This window comes from Perca fluviatilis, chromosome 24 (assembly GCF_010015445.1).
Source record: "Perca fluviatilis chromosome 24, GENO_Pfluv_1.0, whole genome shotgun sequence".
Classification (NCBI taxonomy): Eukaryota; Metazoa; Chordata; class Actinopteri; order Perciformes; family Percidae; genus Perca; species Perca fluviatilis.
In genome coordinates, this window is record NC_053135.1 from 17,403,266 (window position 1) to 17,427,054 (window position 23,789).

The following is a 23,789-nucleotide window of genomic DNA, read 5'->3' on the forward strand; positions in this document are numbered from 1 at the left end:
ATGACATGTACTCTTGTGTGTCTAACAGAGAGGTGTGTCTGAGGGTCAGAGGAGGTTATAACAGGCAGAAGAGCAGTTTCTCTGATTAAAGCTGCCCTCCATCTCCAACCACTCTGTAAACTGTGTGTGTGTGTGTGTGTGTGTATGCTTAATATTATAAAGACCTGCTGAATGCCAATAGCCCATGATTTTGTATATGTTTTTAACTGCATCTATACTATTTATGTCCCTGTAAATGATTCCCTTCAAGTGGACAGAAAAAAAATTGTGCGTGCGTGCGTGCGTAAGCGCGCTTTCAACCAAATGCCTTTTCCCCGTGATTATCTTTAACCTTAATCTCCCCCGTATATGGTAATCCGGCGGAAACGGGACGATTATAATTCCATTTGACACGACTTGTCTTTGGATGTGACTTTGTAGCTGCAGTTAGAAATTCAGAAAATCCTGACATGACCTGATAAAAACCGCTCACAATCTGCAATCTACATTTAAAAAGGTGCAGTAGGTAAGCCTTATAAAACTAACTTTCTGTCATATTTGCTAAAACTGACCCTATGTTCCAGTAGAACTACATGAAATGAAGATCCGGCTCGTCTGGCACCACCTACAGCTCCCTGTTCAGATGCACCAATCAGGGCCAGGAGGTGTCTAACGTGTCAATCACTGGATATCACTGGCCGCGCCATCATTCTCCCTTGTGGGGGGAGGGGCTTAGGAGACCGCTTTGGGCTTTAGCAGAATTTTTTTTTTAATTTTATTTAATTTTATTTTTTTTAAAAAGGACACATTTCAGGATTCAAACTATTAAATCACCCACAGCATCCTCACCAAAAACGAAAAGAAAACTGGTGTATTTGAGCGGGTCATTTTCCATAGTAAACATACTTTATCATATAATCATTCATGGTGTAAATGCAGCTTACCTTGATGAGGGAGGTACAGACAATAGCGCCGGCATTAACCATGGGGTTGTGTGGTTTATCTGACAGAGAGAAACAGGAAGACACAAGTCTGAACATCAATGTTAAAAGATGGGGTTTGCCTTGTAATTATATGCGAAAGTGGCAAACTTGGAATACAAATTAACTTGGAAAATAACACATTTATATAAAAAAAAGAAAAAAAGAAAGGACATTCAGGAACATTTTATGCCGCAGGTCAAAACACAGCAGAATGATCCTCTCACTGAACATCAACATAACGAGGTCCACAATATTATTTATTCTACTTCGTTTAACAATGCTTGATTCTGATTGGCTGGGAGGAGGGCATTAACCCGGCAGGTTGCCCGCTGGTGAGCACAGCGTCATCAAATCGTAGATCAATACGCCGCTTGGATTTTTTTTTCTATCACAACAATTTCAAACACGAGGTCCATTGTAAAAATAAACCTTGTTTAAAAAAAAGTTTCTAAAATGTGTCGGAAATCTACCAGAGGGTCATTAGTCGATACATAGTTTCGCAAACGTTAGTACGGTAATCTGATGCAGCCTTGTGTGGTTGCTATAGAAACTAATTAGCTACAGCTGAGCTTACGTTATTCGCCGTCCCCGTTTCCGAGATCTGACAGATGAGGAGCTGCGTACAATTGAAGACGGGGCCCTTGAATCAAACACGAAAAAGGCCTTTGCTATCAAGGTTTTCACCGAGTGGAAGAGCCCCCAGAAGGATAGACTGACCCGGACACCTGCAGCGCCGAAGAACTCAACCACTTGTTAAGACATTTTTATGCTACAGTTCAACTACTTTAAACTAGTGTTCAGATGTAGCCTTGTGTGGTTGCTATAGAAACTAATTAGCTACAGCTGAGCTAACGTTATTCACCGTAGTTCTAAAGAGGACTACTTATACATTTAATAAGCATGCAATACGAATAAGAAAAAGCATAATTATTTAAGTATTTGAATTGTTTTATTATGTTGGCAAGCAAGAAGTAGAATAAACGGGACAATCACTTCAAGGCAGGGCAATAAACAGTTTGATATGCCCGGCTTGTGGACGGCTTACCGCCCGAGACGAAGTAGTGTGCAGTAGGGCTGCAAAATATATCTTTTTTTTTTTTTTTAAATCCTCATCGCAATATTATCTGGCCAAGTAGATTTATATAAATATCAGTAGAAAACTGCTCTGAGCAATGCCACGTGTTTTTTAGGCCACATTTTTTGTCACATACAGCAAACATCTCCTAACTATCCGCTAGCTGCCTGTCCCCTGAACACACTGTAAAAAAGCGCGGTCTCTGTAGACAGCCCAGGCTCCACAAACAGCCCTAGTAGTTTACCCTTTTGAAGTGCTCATTTTCAGGTTCATAATTGTATTGAGAGGTTGTACCAGAATAGGTTTATGGGTTTTAATTTTCAGAAAACACCATATTTTTGTTGTACTGCACATTGCAGCAGCTCCTCTTTTCACCCTGTGTGTTGAGCTCTCCGTTTTAGCTACAGAGTCCGTTGCAGAGTATGAGGGCGTGTCACGCTAGCAGCTAGGCGAGCATTATAACGTGTGTTCCAAAGTGACCCTCGTTTGTCTCTGAAGTAAAGGCTGGACTACAATAGAGCTGTTTGGAGCAGTTTGTGAACAGTGGTTTCTGTTGGAGATGGTAAGTCCCTTTGGGCTTTTTCACTTTGTAAACCTATAACATGCACAAAAAAAAGATATAAAACACAACAAAGGAAAGGGAAAAAGCCCAAAAGCACAATATGAGCACTTTAATTTCTCTTAAGATGAGTTAGAACTTTATTTATCCCGAGGGAAAATGTTGTGCATATATATATATATATATATATATATATATATATATATATATATATATATATATATATATATATATATATATATATATATATATATATATATATATATACAGTAAAACTGTACATTTTAGAGTGGCCTTTTATTGTGGCCAGCCTAAGGTACACCTGTGTAATAATCATGCTGTCTAATCAGCATCTTGACCTGTGAGGTGGATGAATTGCTCACTAACACAAATTCAGACAGATTTGTGAACAATATTTGAGAGAAATAAGTCTTTTGCGTACACAGAAAAAGTGTTGGATCGTTGAATTCAGCTCATGAAAAATGGGCGCAAAAACAAGAGTGTTGCGTTTATAATTTTGTTCAGTGTACATAATTAAGTGTGCGTGTGTTTCTATGTGAGATGGGGTATATGGAGTGCTTGCTTCCTCACCTTCCTCGTTCAGGAAGAGCTTGTTGAAGCGCAGGCCGCTGGGCTCTTTGCCGATGAAGCGGTGCACGTACTCCGTGCCGTGGTCGTGCACGGCGATGGCGTATTTCAGCGGCTTCACACAAGACTGCAGACAGAAAGGAACCTTGGTGTCGCCGACAGTGTGCCTGAAAAAGAGACACGGCACAGCTTATTTCTAGCTGCATTTATTGAAAGCACAAGAAAAAATAAGATACAATAACGTGCAAAATAGTCATTTTTTCTCGATTGCTTTGTTTTTGGGAGCCAAAATCGTGATCCCGATTAAAATTTCGATAGCCCTAGGCTGAAATACCCCGACACATTATCTGCCAATGTGCTTATTTTTTTTTTTTCACTCAGTTATTAAAATTCAGACACCATCATTTAGTTTTGATAATATACATTACAGCTCAGACAGCCATTGTACATTACATAAAAGGTGAAAAATAACAGCACGAATAGTAAGCACTTCAATATTACCTCTGTCCGTCGACGGTGCACAGAGCGACGGCCCACAGGTCTGGGCTGAAGCGGGCCAGCTGGGGAATGTAGTCGGCCACCTACAGCGTGACATCACACAGCTTTTACATTCAGGTTTCATGGCTGGTTTACACGGCACACAATAGTTCCAAATATTGGCAGTAGCTACTGTATGTTTCCATCCACTTGTCAATCGAATTATCTGAAGTTTCGCTAAAAACATTCATGCGAGTTAAAGCCGGTGAAAGTGCGCTTCCATCCAACGGCTTAAAAGCGAATACAAACCTGTGCTTCGCAAGACCATCCATGCGCTAAGCTCCGCACGGAGCTGCTTAATTTGCATAAAAACGTGTGGATGGAAACATGTGTAGTGATGCACTAGATTGTAAACTTTGTCTGCAGCCCTCACTCACCTGCCCTCCGGACAGGTTTTTGGCTTTGACATAGAGCTCGTCCATGTGGGCGCAGAAGGACTGGAAGTCTGGGATGACAAACTTCTTCCTGAAGGCCTGGGTGAGCAGAACAATGTTGCTCTGGACACACCTGAGAGAGGAGACAAGACGACCCAGTCAGCCCAGAACCAGTAGTGGACCAATCTGTCGGTGATTTGATTTCGCAGGCTGGAAACCTGTCCATTTATCTATCCCGCTTCAGTTACAAATCTGCGGGGACCAATCACAAACTGGCTTATCCACCTGGCGCGCTGTTGGCGGGTTTAACACGATGACGATAGAGAAGCGACCAAGCAGCTTTTTGTTTACATTCAACATGGCGGCCACCGAAGCGCAGCAACCCGTTGATGCCGCTGCTACGTCACCCGGATCGTACGGTCTGATTGGTTGAAGGACTATCCAATTGCGTACAGAGTCATTTGAACTATGCCCGTTGTGCAGTAGAAAATCCAGAGCAGACTTCCCCAGACTAATGTTCAATCTTAAAAGATTGAGCTTGGTCTGGTGATAGCCAGACAAGGATCGGCACACAAAAGGGGGGAATTTAAAGGATTTATTTAAAAATGTATCAACTATCCAAATTTACTATTGTCAAATTTTGGCGTGCTACTTTCAATAAAAGTGTGATAATTTTATTGGTTTGTAGTTTGTCAATTTAGATTCATTAAATTCATGAAATCACTTAAAAATTATATTAATACAAATATACCAAAAAAAAAAAACTACAATGACTTACAACAATAATACATTTTTCCACCAGTAAATTGCTGTTAAACTACAAAAACAGGATGAGAAATGGGTATTTTACAATATTTTATTTGCATAATTTATTTACATTTTCTTTTTGCCAACGTTAGATATTTACACAGCTAAAAGCCATATCTAGCATTTGCGAAAATTATTTTTGTTCCGGTTCTGGTAAACGTTAGTCGACGTAACCTCATCTGTGTTGCCAGATCTCGCGAGAGTTGGTTCCTGAGAAACAGGGCTCGAACACAGTTAACCTTCTCCTGTCCGTCTGAAAATTGCCATTTTAGTGTCAGAACGTTCTGGGAGATATGTGGCTTGTGAAGAACGGGTCCAATATTAAATAAAAAATTTATTAAAATAAAAAATCGCTCATAATCTGTGTTCACTTTTCCCGCTGGAATGGTTACACCCAGGACCTGCCGCTAGTGAGGCGTGGCAGTGGCTAAACCCACGGGACACAGAGACAGGAAGTAACTCTGAAGTTGGGGCGTCTCGGTTCTAAAACCGATCTGATAAAAACTAATCATCACACTGGCGTCAGACTCTTCTGTGTCATAAATCTTAGGAAGCTCAACTGGTCCAGCTCTTCACACACACCAGCTGCCACTGTGAGACATCTGCTACTGGATTAAACTATCATTTAACTAGCAGTGCTGTCTTTTGGGAACCGGTTTGCTTGTCTGGATCAGTGCTAGGGCTGCACAATGTATAGTTTTAACATATCGCGACTGACCCACGTTTTCGTGTTAGTTGAAGGAAAAAATCTGTTGAAAACTGCACGTTAAAATGCAACGGCTATTCCTTTTTTCAGCGGTGCCTTTTACGTTCAATGTTCAATTTGTTCAGTGAAAGAATGTCAGTCGACTGGGTTGATCTTTCACTGCAGCGACATTTTTTCCTGGTTCCCCAAAGGCGTGGGGGTTAGAATAAACAGCTGAAAATAATAACACATTGGAACCATTTGTACAGTGCAGGTCCTCACTCCACCACTCCTTCTCCCAAATGTTTGTCAGGGCTTTCTAGATTTTGTCCACAAATCACACAACTCCACCTAATAAAAAGGCGGTGCGGCAGAAGCTGTGCCTCGGAGAGATTTGTGTCTCAGCTATCTCTCTGCATCAAGCCGTGTGCCGTCTAATCCCTGTAGCATGGGATCCCTGCAGAGGAAACACACGCTGCACTCCGCCCGCTCACATGCTTGCCTCGGTGACGCCGAGCTCTATAAATAAGCCCGGGGAGGAGCGGATGTGATGGATTCAAGCCACAAATGGGGAGGCGGCGCCGGGGTCTGGATTCAGCTCCCTGGTCAGCTCTCATATGTCCCAACTCTCACCCCAGCTGTGACCCTGTTCCGTCTCAGCCTGTAATACCAGGGCAGGGGTGTTAATGTTATTATATTCTACGCCCATCCTTGTTTTGTTTCCAGTTCAGCAGCTTGCGGGGCAACTAGGGATGTAACGATGCATCGCGAATCGGTTAAAAGTAATTGATTAAAATGTGCAGGGTTCAACGCTAATGTTTGTTTCTTTTTCACTTGTCCTGTCGGGCAAGTAAAATAACAGTCTACTTGCCCTAAATCAATTTTTACTGGCCTCTAACGATAAAAAAAAAAATCCCCCCCCCAAAGGAAAAACGTTCCCAAAGAGTTTGAAAATAAGGGGGGAAAAACCTGTAAAAAAAAAAGTCAAACACTGAAAGCATCAAAAGTGTAAAAAAAATGTCGGAAAAAAACTCAAACGCATCAAGCACCAACTAGAGGGAAATCACGGAAATCAATTGTCGCTCACATCCCATCCCCCCAAAAATACTCTTGTCATATCCCGATCACGTGACTGGGCCCCCCCCCAAAAAAAAATCCTGTCCTGCAAAATCCCGAGAGAAAGACTCCCGAATCCCTTCATTTCTTCAGTGTTGTCCCATTAAAAGATATAATTAAATACTTACTAAAATGCGAGGGGTGTACTCACTTTTGTGAGCTACTGTATGTGATGATGACAGGATGTAGTTTTGTCACGGTTCTTTAGTGCGCTTGCATAACTGCAGTGTGAAACCAAAACTTACCGGAGCAAATGTCTACAATGAAACAAAAACATGAACCTTAGTTTCGGACTTTCAGGTGTGAAAGCGCCCTTAAACGCTCATCAGATCCCTGAACAAATGAACACAGTTTCTGCCAACGTTGAACGTCACGTCACCAAAACTCGTAGACATTTTCTGTTTCTGACGCACGCCCCAAACTGTGCATTTGGTGTCATGCTCTGAAGATGGCGGTGTTAAGGTGTCATATTTGAATGCTTTATGGAGTTTTATTAAACCAAAACTTATAACAGTAAATAATATATATTAAGTGTCCTTGTCCTCCCCCCCGTCCTCCCCCCCCAGAGGTCCTGCTCTTGAATCCAGCTGGGTGTAAAACCTCGACAAGATGCCGATGACGTGCAAACTGAGGGTGATGAATAATTTAATGAAATGCGGTGACCCATTTCTGCTGCGGGGGAGGGCACAGGACTCTGACCAGCATGAACAACTCTCATGATAAGACTGCGACGAGTGATTGTTGCTGATAAAAAAAAGAAGAAGAAAAAAGAAAAGGTGGAACAGCAAGCAGGATATCACTTTAAGTTAAAGTTTTAATGCTAATTAATTAATTAATTAATTAATGTATTAATATCGAATGAAAAAATGCCTTATGGAAATAGTAAAACTCGATTGAATTTCATGAATATCGACACAAAGTTTGTATGTTAGGACTTTCTCTTAATCGACGAACGGCTTATGCGACGGACGTGTTTTCAAAGACGGATACAAGTGGACGAACAAGGACACAAGAGGCTTTTTAAATTCAATTTACGAGCGAAATATAAACGGCTATTTTAGATAGCAAAAATCTAAGAAATGCCATTATTTATCAAGAACTCACATCTGCGTCATCATAGTGAGGATTTGATAGTGTCGCTGTTGTCTTATTAAAAAAGGGGTTAAAGAACACAACAGGACGTCACACAAATGGGCCGTTTCAGTGACTAATACTAATACTGTATCTGAAGTCTCTTTTATATAGACCTTAGTGGTCCCCTAATACTGTATCTGAAGTCTCTTTTATATAGGCCTTAGTGGTCCCCTAATACTGTATCTGAAGTCTCTTTTATATAGACCTTAGTGGTCCCCTAATACTGTATCTGAAGTCTCTTTTATATAGACCTTAGTGGTCCCCTAATACTGTATCTGAAGTCTCTTTTATATAGACCTTAGTGGTCCCCTAATACTGTATCTGAAGTCTCTTTTATATAGACCTTAGTGGTCCCCTAATACTGTATCTGAAGTCTCTTTTATATAGACCTTAGTGGTCCCCTAATACTGTATCTGAAGTCTCTTTTATATAGGCCTTAGTGGTCCCCTAATACTGTATCTGAAGTCTCTTTTATATAGACCTTAGTGGTCCCCTAATACTGTATCTGAAGTCTCTTTTATATAGACCTTAGTGGTCCCCTAATACTGTATCTGAAGTCTCTTTTATATAGACCTTAGTGGTCCCCTAATACTGTATCTGAAGTCTCTTTTATATAGGCCTTAGTGGTCCCCTAATACTGTATCTGAAGTCTCTTTTATATAGGCATTAGTGGTCCCCTAATACTGTATCTGAAGTCTCTTTTATATAGACCTTAGTGATCCTCTAATACTGTATTTGAAGTCTCTTTCCCGAAATTCAGCCTTGGTGCAGAATTACAGCCACTTCCACCTTTCCTTAGGATGTGCCATTTCTGTGTCTGTAGCTATTGAGGAGGAGGGGGGGGGGGTGGCCTTGACCAACTGCCACTTTGCTTGTTTGAAACCCATGATGTCTCTTTCTCATGGGTGGGCCAAATTCTCTGGGCGGGCAAAGCAGAGAAAGGGGAGGTAACCTTGCTCCTTATGACCTCATAAGGAGAAGATTCCAGATCGGCCCATCTGAGCTTTCATTTTCGCAAAGGCAGAGCAGGATACCCAGGGCTTGATTTTTACCTATCGCCATTTCTAGCCACTGGGGGACCATAGGCAGGCTGGGGGGAACTCATAGTAATGTTAAAAAACCTCATAAAGATACATTTTCATGCCATGGGACCTGTAAAATCTATCTAACATAGAAAACCATGACAGCTAAGAGTGTTCTTTTCCTTCATGCAGCAGAAAGCTGAAGCGTCTGTCTTTCGCACCGTCACGTTGTTGTTTTTTTAACTGTGCTGCAGTTTCCAAGGCAATAGTGCAAAAGAAATATATAGAATAAGGGGGTGAAAAAATAAAAAGAAAAAAAATAAACCTACTTTTTGAAGAGGTGTCGGTCCAGTGCCCCATCAGACGTCGTCTTCACCGTAACCTTCAGCATCTCCATGCATTCTTTCAGCCGAGGGTCTCCCGTACGAAGCCCCGTGGCTTTGAGAGCCTGCACCGAGAGGGGTGGGGAGACATCAGGATTAAGACAGTCTGGCAGCAAATCAATAAATCTATGAGCCGTGAGCGGGAGGCTCCTGTAGGGCCTAACAAGAGGAGTTATCCTGCTCATAATTCAACCAGATCGACAAGGATTCCCTGCCCCTATTATGCTTTTGGGGATTTTCCCTTATTTATTCAGTATGTTATATGGTTGCTTGTGTGTGTAATAGATGTAGAAAGAATAACCAAAAAAAAAAAAAACACATTTCACTCCAGATGGAGCTTTCTCTCCCACAGACAGCACCTTGCCTGAAAACGGCTCACCCACATTCCTGTATGAAATTCCTCAATAAGTAAAATAAATAGCATTTTGCTATTTAAAGGTCCCATGACATGGTGCTCTTTGGATGCTTTTATATAGACCTTAGTGGTCCCCTAATACTGTATCTGAAGACTCTTTTATCTATATAAAAAGAGACTTCAGATCTCTTTCTATACCTTAGTATACCTTAGGTCTATACCTTAGTGGTCTCCTAATACTGTATCTGAAGTCTCTTTTATATAGACCTTAGGGGTCCCCTAATACTGTATCTGAAGTCTCTTTTATATAGACCTTAGTGGTCCCCTAATACTGTATCTGAAGTCTCTTTTATCTATATAAAAAGAGACTTCAGATCTCTTTCTATACCTTAGTATACCTTAGGTCTATACCTTAGTGGTCTCCTAATACTGTATCTGAAGTCTCTTTCCCAAAATTCAGCCTTGGTGCAGAATTACAGCCACTAGAGCCAGTCCCACAATGAGGACTTTCTTTTCCTTAGGATATGCCATTTCTGTGTTTGTAGCTTGAAATGCTATTGAGGAGGAGAGAGGGGGGGCAAGGTGGAGGGTAGGGGTGTGGCCTTGACCAACTGCCACCATGATGTCTCTCGTCACATGGGTGGGCCAAATTCTCTGGGCGGGCAAAGCAGAGAAAGGGGAGGTAACCTTTCCCCTTACGACCTCATAACGAGAAGATTCCAGATCGGCCCATCTGAGCTTTCATTTTCTCAAAGGCAGAGCAGGATACTGTTAGAATATATTTGTGAGAGTAAGCTAACAGGATTGTAGAGTTCATGATTTTGACCTTGTTGTCTCGTTTCCCTGGGTTTTGAGAGGCCATCTAGTTCTACAGTGACTTGACATTACAAAAGTAGGGTGAGATAATGCCTGAAATGAAAAAGTCTTCTCTGATCAAGGGGGGAACAGGCAACAAGGTCAGTGTTTTGTAAGCGCGTGATATGTGACACAAAGTATAGTGGAATGACCTGACTCTTGGAGAACTCCGTAAGTTTGAAGGAGATTAAAAAAACACAAAGGTTCAAATTTAACAATAGCAGTCTGTCTTTATGAGCTGGGAATGAGAAGTCAAGGTCATTCGTTTATACAATGTGATACATATCGTTAGACGGATGAAGCAGAGAAAGGGAATAAAAAGTAAAGGTTCTGGGTTAGCCGGCATCAGATGCTGGGGGAAACTCTGTTTTGCTAGGTTTTAGCGATAGGCTGTTTTATCTTGAGGTAATCTGATCCTTGTGCACAAGTATATTGTATTTTGCAAATATCATTCACTAAAGCTTGTTATTAACTTTAACTGGACGAATCCTGAGTCTTATTTTGAATCCTGAGTCTTTTCCCCTGATCTACCAGTAAACGAACACTCTTCAGTGACCATAGAATTGGAGTCAGATTAAGTCTGGCCTTTTTAGGGCCAGACCGGTCATCGGTCACATTTTAGATTAAATTCTTACAATACCCAGGGCTCGGTTTACACCTATCACCATTTCTAGCCACTGGGGGACCATAGGCAGGCTGGGGGAACGCATATTAATGTTAAAAAACCTCACAGTGAAATGTTCATGCCATGGGACCTTTAAACAACGCGGGCGCTGGACAGGAAATTGACAACTGCGTCGGTCTTAAACTAGAAAAGACACTTCTTTCAGAGTGGGGGTTTGCGCTGCGTTGTGCTGGGTGCAAGATAGGGCCCAATGTGTTATCAGGGCTGCACCATATGAGGAAAACATGCGATAATGTTGCTGAATATGGCAGTAACGATATTACTCGCGACAGATAGACAGATATTGAAGGGTTTCCGTATTCTGCTAAAATACAAACCGCTTGTTGAAATTAAAACTAACGAAAGGAAATCATTTTCAACAAACTGAACATTGAATTGAAATATAAAAAGGCAGCACGAAAGAAGAAAGAGTGACAGTTCCATTTTCAAAGTGCAGTTTTCTGCTGATATTTTCTTTCAACTAACACCAGGAATCTCAGAGTGTCTTTCGCAATGTGTCGCAGCCGCCCGCGATGTGTTCACTGCGCCGATTGACAAAAAACGATACATTGTGCAGCAAGTACGCCCTAACGTAAATCCTCGGTGATCCGTTGGCTCCCGAGGACTCACCGTTGTGAATTTGTGCGCTGGGATTTTTTCCTGGCCCTCTGCGATGGTGTAGAAGAGCAGGTCCTCCAGGCTGGGCAGGATGCCTGCCTTCCTTCTCCTGCAGGAAATTAGAAATAAATAAAAAAACACACACACAAGACAGAAAGGTGAGACACGCAACTCGACAGTGAGGCCCTGCCGTGGTGGGAACATGAAGCAGTGGGAGGAGGAGGGGGGGAAAAAAGAAGCTTTTTGACTGTAAGGAGAAGCAGTGAGTAATAACTGACCTTAGTTCAGTATTCTAACCTGTGGGGAAGACTTGTGACATGTACTTTACCATTTAGGGCTGGGTATCGTTCCGGAAGTAAAAAATCCAAGGCCAATCACATCGTGTATAGAGTCGGTGGGCGGGCCTAACATAATGACGGCAGAGATGCGACGGTTCCGCGTGAACTCCCCGCTACTTGAAGACAAAGAAGATGGCTGCTGCTGCTGGCGAACAGCGGCCATTGGAATTAAAAAAAGGAAGATGTGTTCGGAGTTTTGCCGACCGGATACGGCAATAAGTTTAAATCTATCAACTAGCGTTGCTCTGCCTGGTTGTAGCGCTATCCTATTGCGTGCAGATGGGAATTTGAAAGACAACCGTTTATCCCGCCCCTCGGATTGAGCCCTGCCAATGGCGAGTTCCCAGACCTAACATCTTGATGTGGGTCTGGCTCGTCAGACTCTTTATAGAAGCAATTTTTGAAACGTCCATGGAACAAATGAATGGGGAAAAACACTTAACAGTGGGCGGTCACGGTTAATCTCGATACCGTGACTTCGACACCGAAAAATCCATTTTAACAAATAGAAATTACGTTATTAATCCTATTTATTTTCCAGCTCCTACTAAGTGAGCCCCGTCTCTGTGTAACGTAGAGATTTTTCCTTCCATTATTAGATCTTGGTAGAAGCATGCTGCGTGCCGATTGGCTCACTGACGCTGATGAGATTTTCTCCCCTTTAGAAATTCAATTTTGGTACAGAATGACGAGGCATTTTTGGATTACTCGATACTAAGGAGGCAATTCGGCCGGTGCCTAAAACGTATTGAATTCGGTACCCAGCCCTATTTTCCATAGGTTAATATTCTGCCATGAAGCCACTACAATGTCGACTGTTAAATGTGTATTTTTGCTAGAATACCAGCCAGGCAAATGTGTTTAAACCACGTAAACTACTTAAACTCCCTGCATCGTGTTTACAAGAGGAATTTAATGCCAAACACTTTGACCCCAGAATGAAACTCCTTAAAAAGGAACACGGCGACTTATTGGGACTTTGTCTTATTCCCTTCCCTTTGCCTTCTGAGAATATAGTCCCCAGTATGTATACAGTTAGAAGATGTCTGTGTGTCATGTGACCTTGTTATTAGTACACGCTGTGACTGTACAAATCACAACACGGAAAAAGGAAAATGTTGGCGTTATTTTGTCACTTATTGGGAGCAGTTGGCTAGATGGAGCCGGTTACCTCCAGGATCTGTGCTAAGCTAGGCTAGCGGTGGGGGCATCAGACAGAGTTACGACACGCACGGAGATGAGAAGGGTATGTATGGACTCATCTAACTCTGGGGGATACGGGGAATAAGACAAAGTCCCAATAAGTCGCCGTGTTCCTTTAAGACACATCAGGGTTTCTGCAGGTTTTACCAAGTCAAATTTAAGACTTTTTAAAAAGACTTTTTTTTAAGACCTTTATGAATGAAATGTAAGACCTACTGTATATCACAACATCAAAAAAATAATACATTGCAAAGTAAATTAGCTGGAACGGCCTGATACTTGGCAGAACTGGCTGTCGTTTGCCCCAGGACGTTCACAGTTTAATTGCTTTCTTGCATAAGAAGCAGTAGGCTTCAAATACGTTGTTAGCAACTGGCTTTAACCAAGCCCTAAAACTCCAGCCATATACTAAGTTGCATGTTGGTCACATTTGTAGTCGTAATACAGCGAATGATATTTGGACTAGCGAAAGAAAGAACCTTCCCAACATGCAACATGGGCCCTTTTGCGTTTCCTTTGCGCGGCCGTAATCCGCTAATTTGCAGCTGCAATAACTTTTGTTCCCCCGCTGACAGCATAGACCTTTTTTCATGGCAGACATGTTGACATGTCATAGTAGGAAAAGCACATTACTGATGGCTGCGTTCCACTTAGGAGAGACCCTGGTATTGTGCATGCTGACTCACTGAAATATCTTACTGGGACACTTGATGGAACTGAGCCATCGTTAAGGTTATCAATTTCAGCTGTGCTGTTCCTACTATGACAAGTCAAAATGTCTGCTGTGAAAAAGGTGCATTGCATTAAATAAAACTTGACAGCGTCTGGTGATTTGCATCATCTAGTAGTATTGCGGCCGGGCTGGTATTCTGAGCAGCGCTTCCACATTGAGTCATCTCTGGGAGGAAGGTTAGTAGCGTGTCAGGAGGCAGACTGGGGGGGGGGGCACCAGCTCACAGCAGGCTCTCTGCTACGATTCATATCGACACCAAAATTGGATTTGGGACACACTGGTGCTGGGAGAGGATGTCTAAAGACAAAAAGGGGAAAGCTTTAGTTGGCAGGTGTCTCCTCGCAGCTGCCAACCAGAGATATTAAGCTTTTAAAAGAGTTTGGACCCCCCCTTATTTGAGACGTGAGAGCAGAAATCTAGCAGTTTGTACTTTCAGACTCAGCGTTGAAACAGGGTTCCCATTGGATTTATTGAGCAGCAGCGAGCGATCAGGAAATAACCATAACCCCTGCCGGGGAAAATGGACAATTAATAAAACTGCAACGAAAGCTGTGAAAGCGGCAACTTTGCCATTTGACAAATCAAATCGATACTGTGGCTTCCATGGAAATTGTCAAATGAGGGACTTTAATCCAATCTCAAGCCATTTCTCTGCACATGAACTTGTTCATGTCCTACTAAAATTGAGATATGGAAACATCCTAGACTTTTCCGATTCCACCGTGATCAACCGACACAATAGACACGTCGCAAAAAGCTGCGACATATCGGGAAACTCAGACTTCCTGTGTCGCTCGGAAGAAAATATCAGCAGAAAACTGCACTTTTTTTTTTTTGTTCTGCCTTTTATATTCAATTCAGTGTTCAAACTTGTTCAATAAAAGAAAGTTGGAAATTATTTCCTTTCATTTGTTTTAAATTCAAGGAGCAGTTTGATGTATTTTAGCAGAACACTGAAAGCAGCAGAACTGAGAACACTGATATCTGTATCATTTCTTCTAATATTGTTATCACGATAAACATTATCGCATATTTTTCCCATATCGTGGGGAGCCTGCCTGTGTTCCCACAGCCCTATGTTCCCACATTTCTAAGAATTTTTTTTTCACTGAAAATGAGGCCCTATGTTCCCACATTTCTAAGTTTTTTTTTTCAAAATTAGGCCCGATGTTCCCACAGCCCTATGTTCCCACATTTCTAAGATTTTTTCAAAATTAGGCCCGATGTTCCCACAGCCCTATGTTCCCACTGTTCCTTTTTCATAAATTTGTATCTGATTTTATCACCCTTTCTCCCAATTTGGTAGCCAATTACACCCAACCTGTTATCCAGTAGCAATAGACTACAGATGGAATGTAAGCCTAACCCTAACATAGGCCCTAATTTTAAGAAAACTCTTAGAAATATGGGAACATAGGGCTGACCCCATATCGTGCAGACCCCATGAACACATCAGAGCCAACAATGTCTTGACTACTCACACAAAACATGTTAGCAGGATTAGTTCATCGTTGGTTTTTGTCTTCTTTTTTCTTTAATAGGATTCATTTACAACAAGAAATATCGCCAGCTTCATCCTTTTTTTTTAGAGAATGTCACAATGAATGGGTTTTAAACCCACCGAATTGTACTACTACTACTTTTTTTTATTCCTTCCAGATCACGCTGCTGCAGAATAACGCAGGAGGAAACACTGGGACTGAGTGGCTGACCTGTCATTTAGACGTCATGATCACCACTGACGGTTCCACTCAAGAGTCAGAAGGTCCGAAAATTTGAATCACAGCTGAGCTGCGTTCCAATTTTTCTAGCCATGAATCAAATATATAGAGAACTCCTACCGCCTTACTAATAATGGATGTTCTGGTGCCATCGAATGCTAAAAATGACGCTACGTCCCTTAAATTCTGACTTTAATGACTTGAGACGAGCTTCTTCCATGCAGGAAATCTAAATTCCCGACCTTCCAACTCGTGCGTGGAACGCAGCACTGTTATTAAAAAGTTAAAAAGGGTTAAAAAGATTATTCTCATGCACTCCGGATAAGCGGGTTGCTGCGTCCTTAAAGAGCCTGCAACGCTTTCATTGCTTGTTGCCGTGGTCTGCTGGCGAGGAAGGAATACACATCAGAGTGTGTGTGTGTGTGTGTGTGTGTGTGTGTGTGTGTGTGTGTGTGTGTCAGAGGGAGAAAGGGATGGAGGAGGTGAGGTAGAGGGGATTCAAGCGCAGCCGCTGGGAGGAAGAGATGTCATTTCAAGATAAAAAGGGTGGGGGGGGTCGTCGGCTTTCCGCAGAAAACCTTCTACTTCTACTGGAAAACTGATTAACAGAAAAGCACTAAAACTTAAATAAAAAAAAAAAAATTGAAACATACTTACAAATGCAAAGCAAGCAGATCAACAAGAGGGAGAGAGTGTGCAGAGGGAATAACAGTGAATTAGTAACAGTGAAAATGGCATTTACAGTACAGACGTGTAAAAACAAAATGTGCACAAATAATCGCATTATGCACTGAAATTACACACAAGTATGAAAACGGGCATCAACCGTGGCTGCTGTCAGGGCGACAAACTAACAAGACAAAGAGACATTAATGAACGCAAAGCTGGGATTATGTCAGGAAGAAAAAGAAAATAAAAAAAATAAAAATCACATTATTAGATGAATCAATGAAATCTAATGTGCACGTTTCACACTGTATCAGCAGTAATGGAGGATTACAACAAACAACAAACCGTGGCCTGTATTTAAAAAAAATTTAAATAAACCTATGTTACAGTTTACTCAAGTACTTGTACTTGAGTCCAAATGTTGAGGTACTTGTACTTTAGAGTCTTTTCTTTTCATGCCACTTTCTACTTCGCTACATTTCAGAGAGAAATATTCTACTTTTTACTCCACTACATTCATCTGTTACAGCTTTAGTTACTAGTTACTTTAGTTACTCCACTACATTCATCTGTTACAGCTTTAGTTACTAGTTACTTTAGTTACTCCACTACATTCATCTGTTACAGCTTTAGTTACTAGTTACTTTAGTTACTCCACTACATTCATCTGTTACAGCTTTAGTTACTAGTTACTTTACACGTTAAGATTCCTGCACACAAAACACATGTAGTTTATAAAATCTGATGTTTGATTCTAAAGTAAACTAGCCGACAATATAACGGACTACAAGTCCAGCTGAGATGATTAGACCATTAAACACACACCTGGTTGGATCCTTTACACTATCTACAATGGGAGGAGAGTTCTTTACTTTTAACTACAAATTCCTGATGATACTTGCATACTTTTACTGAAGTAACATTTTCAATGCAGGACTTTTACTTGTAACAGGGTATTTTTACAATGTGGCGTTAGTACTAGGGCTGGGCGACATGGAGAAAATCCAATATCAGATTATTTTTGACCAAATACCTCGATATCGATGCCGCAACGATATTGTAGTGTTGACTATTGCTGCTTTCACAAAATATTTACACAGTGAGATTTTTGATAAATAATCATCAGTAATGTTGATATAATGACTAAGTGGGTAAAGGCAAATAATAGAACAGTTACAACAGTCTGGAAAGTTCAGAAAATGACATCACTTTACTGTAACGCAACCTTTAAAACCAGGAAAAAGACAACACTTATGTCATATCACGATATTACAATATCCAAAATCTAAGACGATATCTTGTCTCATATCACGATATCGATATAATATCGATATATTGCCCAGCTCTAGTTAGTACTTTTACTTAGGTAAAGTAAAGGATCTGAATACTTCTTCCACTGCTGGTGGTGTCCAAACAGGAAAGATGAATAATTTCTCGACTAAAGAAATTCTAAGTCGACCAATCGATTAGTTGATTTATTCGACACGCGTTTAAAAAAATAAAAAATAAAATAAAGTTTCTCCGCAAACAATCATGCAAAAGCACCACTTTGAATCTTGTTCACCAGTTGTGTTGATTCGATTCTTCTGTAGAAGTCATTCAGCGTGAAAAAGCTTTTGACTAACTGACTACATAAATCTTAAATCGACTAAGACCAAAACGACCGATTAGTCAACTAATCGACTCAGGCTATGTTCACACTCGGCGTCTTTTTTGAAGCCGCTGGCGTCTGTTTTACATTATAATCCTGTGGAGTCAACTGCGTTAAAAAAAAAAAAGTCCTCAGCGCTTTTTGAAACGCCAGTGCCGAGGTAAATGTGGTTCCTGAATTACATAAACATAAAAAAGTTTTTTACTTTATCTCTGTAAATCAGACCAATCTCATGAAGTGGCGTATGTAAGACACGTCAATTCGTATGCCATTTTTGGCGCATTATCGAGACACATACTCCAGTGTTTCCTCTATGTTGATTGGCAAGTGGCGGTCTGCCACGGTTAGATTTCTCCCGCCACGGTATCAGAAATATATATACAAAAAGCCGTCTATCAGCAGTGATTGGAAAGAGCACGTCGACGGAGAATAGCGCAGACACGCGCTTCACAACGCGAGGAGAAAAGGGAGAAAGAAAAAAGAGACAGGCTGTCCGGAGGACCCGGTTGAGATGTATGCATTCTTGAGAACTGTAAGTCGTATAACTTATATTGTCAGTTAATTTAAGCCTGTATCAGTCTATAGTTCTTGCACATTTTAGTTTCACCTTCACCTGCTAGCTAAATTGCACGTGGCTGTTGATTCAATACAACGCCCTTGATATCATATCATGGCATAGTAGGCTAAACCGGGATTATTTCATACATTCATGAAACATATTGGGGGAAATTCATTCAACATAATTCACAGCCAAATAACAATTAAAAGTATTTAGTTATTTGAACATTTATAACCTAACCTAACCCGGCAGGCACTGCCTCTGATTTGGTGTCTGCCGCGGTGCACAGCGCTGTTCGGACCGTGCGCCGCGTCCCTTTTTTTCCTCCATAAACTCCGCTCTCAGCTCCTCTGCCAGTCGCTGCATGAACTTCCTCCGGGACATTTTACAGCTGGTGCACTCCTTGGAGAGGATGTGTGTAATGATTCCAGCCAGTTGTAGCATGTATAAAGTTATATGAACACGTAGACAGCTACCGGCCATCTACGGCGTGTACCGCGCCTTCCACAGAGCGAGCGCCCGGAGCTTTTCTTCTAATTCAGAACCGAGTCCATCCACGCCGTAGCCTACGTTACCGACTCTGGCTTTGCCTTCGGCCCATCGGGGATGCATTGCCCACACTTGTTACTCGAGACCGCTAGTTACATTTCTCTGACAGAGACTATGATTATTACTAAACAACCAAGATGCATCTTCAACCACGCAAAAGATTAAAAACAAAACCGCGAAAATCCGAGCAGTCAATATGACAGTGTATGGCCAAAATAGGTAAAAGTGATTGTATTTTCTATGCCTTTTGTGTAATGTACAGTATATAAAAACTATTTTAAATGAAAATACAGACTCTTTTAGGAAAAGTCTGGTACCAGCAGGATTTATTTTTTTTATTTAGCAAAGTTATTACACATTAGGGCTGCACGATTATGGCCAAAATGATAATCACGATTATTTTGATCAATATTGAGATCACGATTAATTATCACGATTATTTGTTGATTTTAGCCAAAACAAAATTTTATTGTCACATAATTATATAATTATAACTGCTTTTACATTCATATTGTGCTACATTCCTACTAATACATCCATATTGTGCTACATTCCTCCTTTATTGAAGGATACTGTGAAGGAGTATGCCATTTCAGCTGTTGTGCGACCGCTTTCCACACATGCATGTTTGCCGTGAAGATACAGGCAACGCACGAATTTCTGTTCACGTTAACGGGCGCGTGGTGCCTGGTATCTACCAGACGAAATAGCTACACGGATTTCTGTGGCTCATTACACTGCCACTTACATGACTGCGTTGCGCTCTGATGCTCCGAAACCCACGTTAGAGGCAACATAAACATCGCTGAATGTCACGCTAGTAAACACTAGTAACACGTTACACTGCAGGTAACGTTAGCCCACCGTTAGCCACAGTAAACATTAATAACACGTTACACAGCAGCTAACGTTAGCCTACCGTTAGCCACAGTAAACATTAATAACACGTTACACAGCAGGTAACGTTAGCCTACCGTTAGCTACAGTAGTAACTGGATTAAACACGGCTAAAATGCTGACTGCTAAACAGTGTAGCGTATCTGTATTTCACTGTAGGTTTCCAACAGCGGGACGTCCAACAGTCTGCTGCTAAAGCTATGAGCTAAAAGACACAAACTAGCACTGGTCACTGCAAAAACAACACAGACGGGACAAAAAACGTTGCGTTTACTGGTAAACTGGTAAACGCGATCGCGCGTACTGATGACCGACTGCTACCTGTTGTGGAATATTCCTCACGTTACTCTGTCCTCTGTGACTGTCTACATCTAGAAACTAAGCTGCGCGGTGCAGGCAGGGAACAGCTCTGATTGGCTCATGGAGACATGTGATCAAACAGTGGTTTATGGAGCGCTAGATTCGTTTTGGAAAAACTGTTCTATGAACGGAATGACGCATTTTAAATATCGCTCGATCACGCAAATTTGATCGTGGGAAGCCAAAATCGTGATCGTGATTAAAATTCGATTAATTGTGCAGCCCTATTACACATATAAATATCAAAAACGGTTCTAGTGGCCGTTCTAGTGTAACCGAGCCTTGGAGTTATTTTTCCAAAAGCCAAGAAAAATCAAATGCACACTGCAAGGCTGCCAACTTTGCCACTGAAGCAAATATGCAATTAGTTTCATTATGACTGGTTTCATACTATAGCCTACTTTGGGTTTTGGTTTCCCTATGAAGAATTTCTTGTAGAATTCATTTTGTAGACGTACAGTTCCTCAAAAATACAGTTCAATGAAAATGAAATGAAAATATGCCTCATTGTGTGTGAATAGAGGTGAATAAATATATTTGTTTGTGTTGCAGCGAAGTGTCAGTTCTGTTTAATACGTAAAACATTTGGCGAGGCCGGACGGAGCGGTGTCCGACAGATGTACTCGCTTTTTTACCTCCATTGACTTTTGCTACTGTTTGCTATTGTTATTTGCTACAGAATGCTTAGCCTATATGGCAAGATCAAAGTTGGCCTATATAGTAACTCCAAAAATACAGTTCTGAAAATATGCCTCATTGTGTGTGTGAATAGAGGTGAATAAATATATTTGTTTGTGTTGCAGCAAAGTGTCAGTTCCATTTCATGGGGGACCTGCCCCCACTGCTAAAAAAAACTAATCCTAAAGGAAACACTGTGACATTACATATTACGGTCACAGTAATATTTGAAGTGATGGGCCTGTGGTGTGCTCAAATGGCTCTGGGTGTGCTGTCATGCTGATATCAGCACGTTCTAAAGGTCTAGATGTCCACATTGAACACATCAATAGTTTTGACTTTATATCACAGAATTGCCAAATAATCTCATTCGGCTTTCAGCTTCTCCGGTGGGGATTATTTGCAGCATTTGTCTTTTTTTTTTTTTAAGTCATTGTAAATTCATAATCTTCGAGTTTTGGACTGTGGGTCGGACAAAAGACGACATTTGGGGAAGTTGTTACGGGCATCTTTTTCCTATATTTTCTCACATGAAAAAAAGAAGATTCGTAGGAGAAAATAATTGGCACATTTGCATCCCTAGATTTACTGCTACAAATTAAAGTTTTCAAACCAGAGAATGCAATTTCTGAGGAAACTGCGCGTGAATGCTGTATGTTGTAAGGCTGACGCCACACCGGATTGTAGGCTTGAATGGTGTAAGAAGAAGGTCAAGTGGTGAGAATAGCTGAAGAACTGGGAATGGGTTTAATTGCAGTAGTATGCATGTCATTGAAAAGTTGAATTAACAAAGTTGTGGACTATTTCAACTGTTTTCAGAAAAAGGCTGACGCCACACTGGAGGAACTGCCGATCCAATGAAGTCAAATCAGCGGCGTCGGGAAGCTACCGTGTTAATAATGCCGATGAAGAGGTTTGAGGACGTTCCCCTCCGCTAACGGACGCACTTAAGACACACTCACTCGTGTCGGCTGTGTTTATTTCACCCGATCGATGTTGCTGGTTTCACTGCCTCGCAGATGTCATGACAAATTGGCTCGGAGGGTGGAGGCAGATGTTAAAGCGGTAAGCGTTGAGAGAGAGAGAGAGAGAGAGAGAGAGAGACTGCACAAATCCATCTGTGCGACTGACTCATCTGCTCCTGGAGGCCCTGACAACTGCCGGGCAGCACGCCAGCATCCAGGCTTTGGTGCAAAAAACGTGGAAAAATGATGTAGGCGGGATAAGCTTCTCCCCGCATAACAAACGTTTTTAACCCCTTATTAGCCAGAGCACAGCCTCAGGACGCTCACAACCAGACGGGAGTCGAGGCTGAGTGCCGTCTGAGGCCCCCCCTGGGACTTCAATTCAAAGGATTTATTCATGTCATGTTGACCCAAATTTATTGACTTTTAACCCAGGTTATCCTTTATGTGTGGCACCACCATGGACTGTTGGGCGAATATGAACCATGTCCACGTCATTTAGTAGTTAAGTCTATAAAATGTCACAATGTAATGAAAAATGCCCACAAAAAAAATGAAATCTTTGTGCTGAATTTCTTTTCTTTTTCGAAGACTTCGTCTCAGTTTTGTAACTTTAGGTTGTTGTTTTTTTGAAGTCTTTTAATCTTTTATTTCAATTGGTATTTGATTTCTTTTTTGCTTGCTCATTTTATGTTTGGGTCTTACTGTATTTTAACAATTTGTATCATGTGAAGCACTTTGTGACTTTGTCTGTAAAAAGGTGCTGTGTGAAATAAACGTATTTTTATTATAACTTATTTCCCCCGTTGTGCACGCAACAGTCCAAAAACCCAAATTTATTCAATTTACTATGACAGGAAACAAAACCATAGCACATCCTCACATGATTTAAGAATCCAAATCAGAGAATATTTGGCATGTGTGCTTGATAAATGACTTAACGGAATAATCAATTATAAAGCTTCGGTTTCATTTTAAGTTGGTCAACTAATCGATAAAGTGTTTCAGCAGAGTCAACCGTAAAAACACCTAAAACTGTGAAAAACACTTTTCCAAATTTGAACTTTTGTTTTTCATTCAGAACCCAAGATAGTTTACTTGCAAAACCTAAATGTCCAAAATAACAGTTTTTCCTTGACTATTTGGTCTTTGTGATCATTAGGAGTCCATCCCTGTCCATCCCTGCTATCAGAGAACTTTGAAATTGCCTTGATAATGAACAGCCAAAGCATTCCTCTGCCAAAGCGCTCTTCCGCTTACTCACCAAATCTAAAAGCCGCCTGTTCATGATTCCTCAAACACTAATCTGCAACGCAGATGTGTGACAGAACGAGCCGAGGCTTCACCGAAACTGAAATCAGCCTCCAGGGGAAAACGAGACGTTGCTGACAACCCAGGCAGAGTGACTGCCTAAAGATGGCCGACAGCTTAAGCAAATTGTCCGTGAATAGAAACAAATGGGGACAGCGTCGGCCTGCGAGGGCAATGAGGCTTTTTATTTCCATAAAACTCTCGGAGGCTGGTGTTGCGGCTGGTATCGCAGCTGCTCGGAACGCTGATAGCAAGAAAAAAAGAAAAACAAACAGCCTTCATTTTAAGTGTAACATGGGGCAAAAGTGATGAATCTGAGACACAAACATCTCATTAACACTGGCTCGACTCCGTTACAGCAGAGTGAAGACGGTTCAGCTTGTCAGAATGAATAACCGTCTGCCAACCAGGGTTTTCTTAC

General features: G+C 41.4%; 1 protein-coding gene across 2 annotated transcripts in view; it reads right to left on the reverse strand.

Annotated features, from left to right (window-relative positions):
- LOC120554214 (glutaminase kidney isoform, mitochondrial-like) overlaps positions 1 to 23,789 on the reverse strand; it is a 41,618-nt gene that overhangs the window by 12,629 nt on the left and 5,200 nt on the right. Inside the window, exons 2-7 of one of the 2 annotated variants that reach the window (XM_039792958.1) lie at positions 11,747 to 11,843; positions 9,189 to 9,307; positions 4,099 to 4,228; positions 3,686 to 3,765; positions 3,188 to 3,351; positions 924 to 982 (exon numbers count right to left, since the gene is read on the reverse strand). In XM_039792958.1, coding sequence (XP_039648892.1) covers positions 924 to 982; positions 3,188 to 3,351; positions 3,686 to 3,765; positions 4,099 to 4,228; positions 9,189 to 9,307; positions 11,747 to 11,843 — 649 coding nt within the window. The remainder of the gene's footprint in view (positions 1 to 923; positions 983 to 3,187; positions 3,352 to 3,685; positions 3,766 to 4,098; positions 4,229 to 9,188; positions 9,308 to 11,746; positions 11,844 to 23,789) is intronic. The other variant, XM_039792959.1, reaches the window with a different exon arrangement.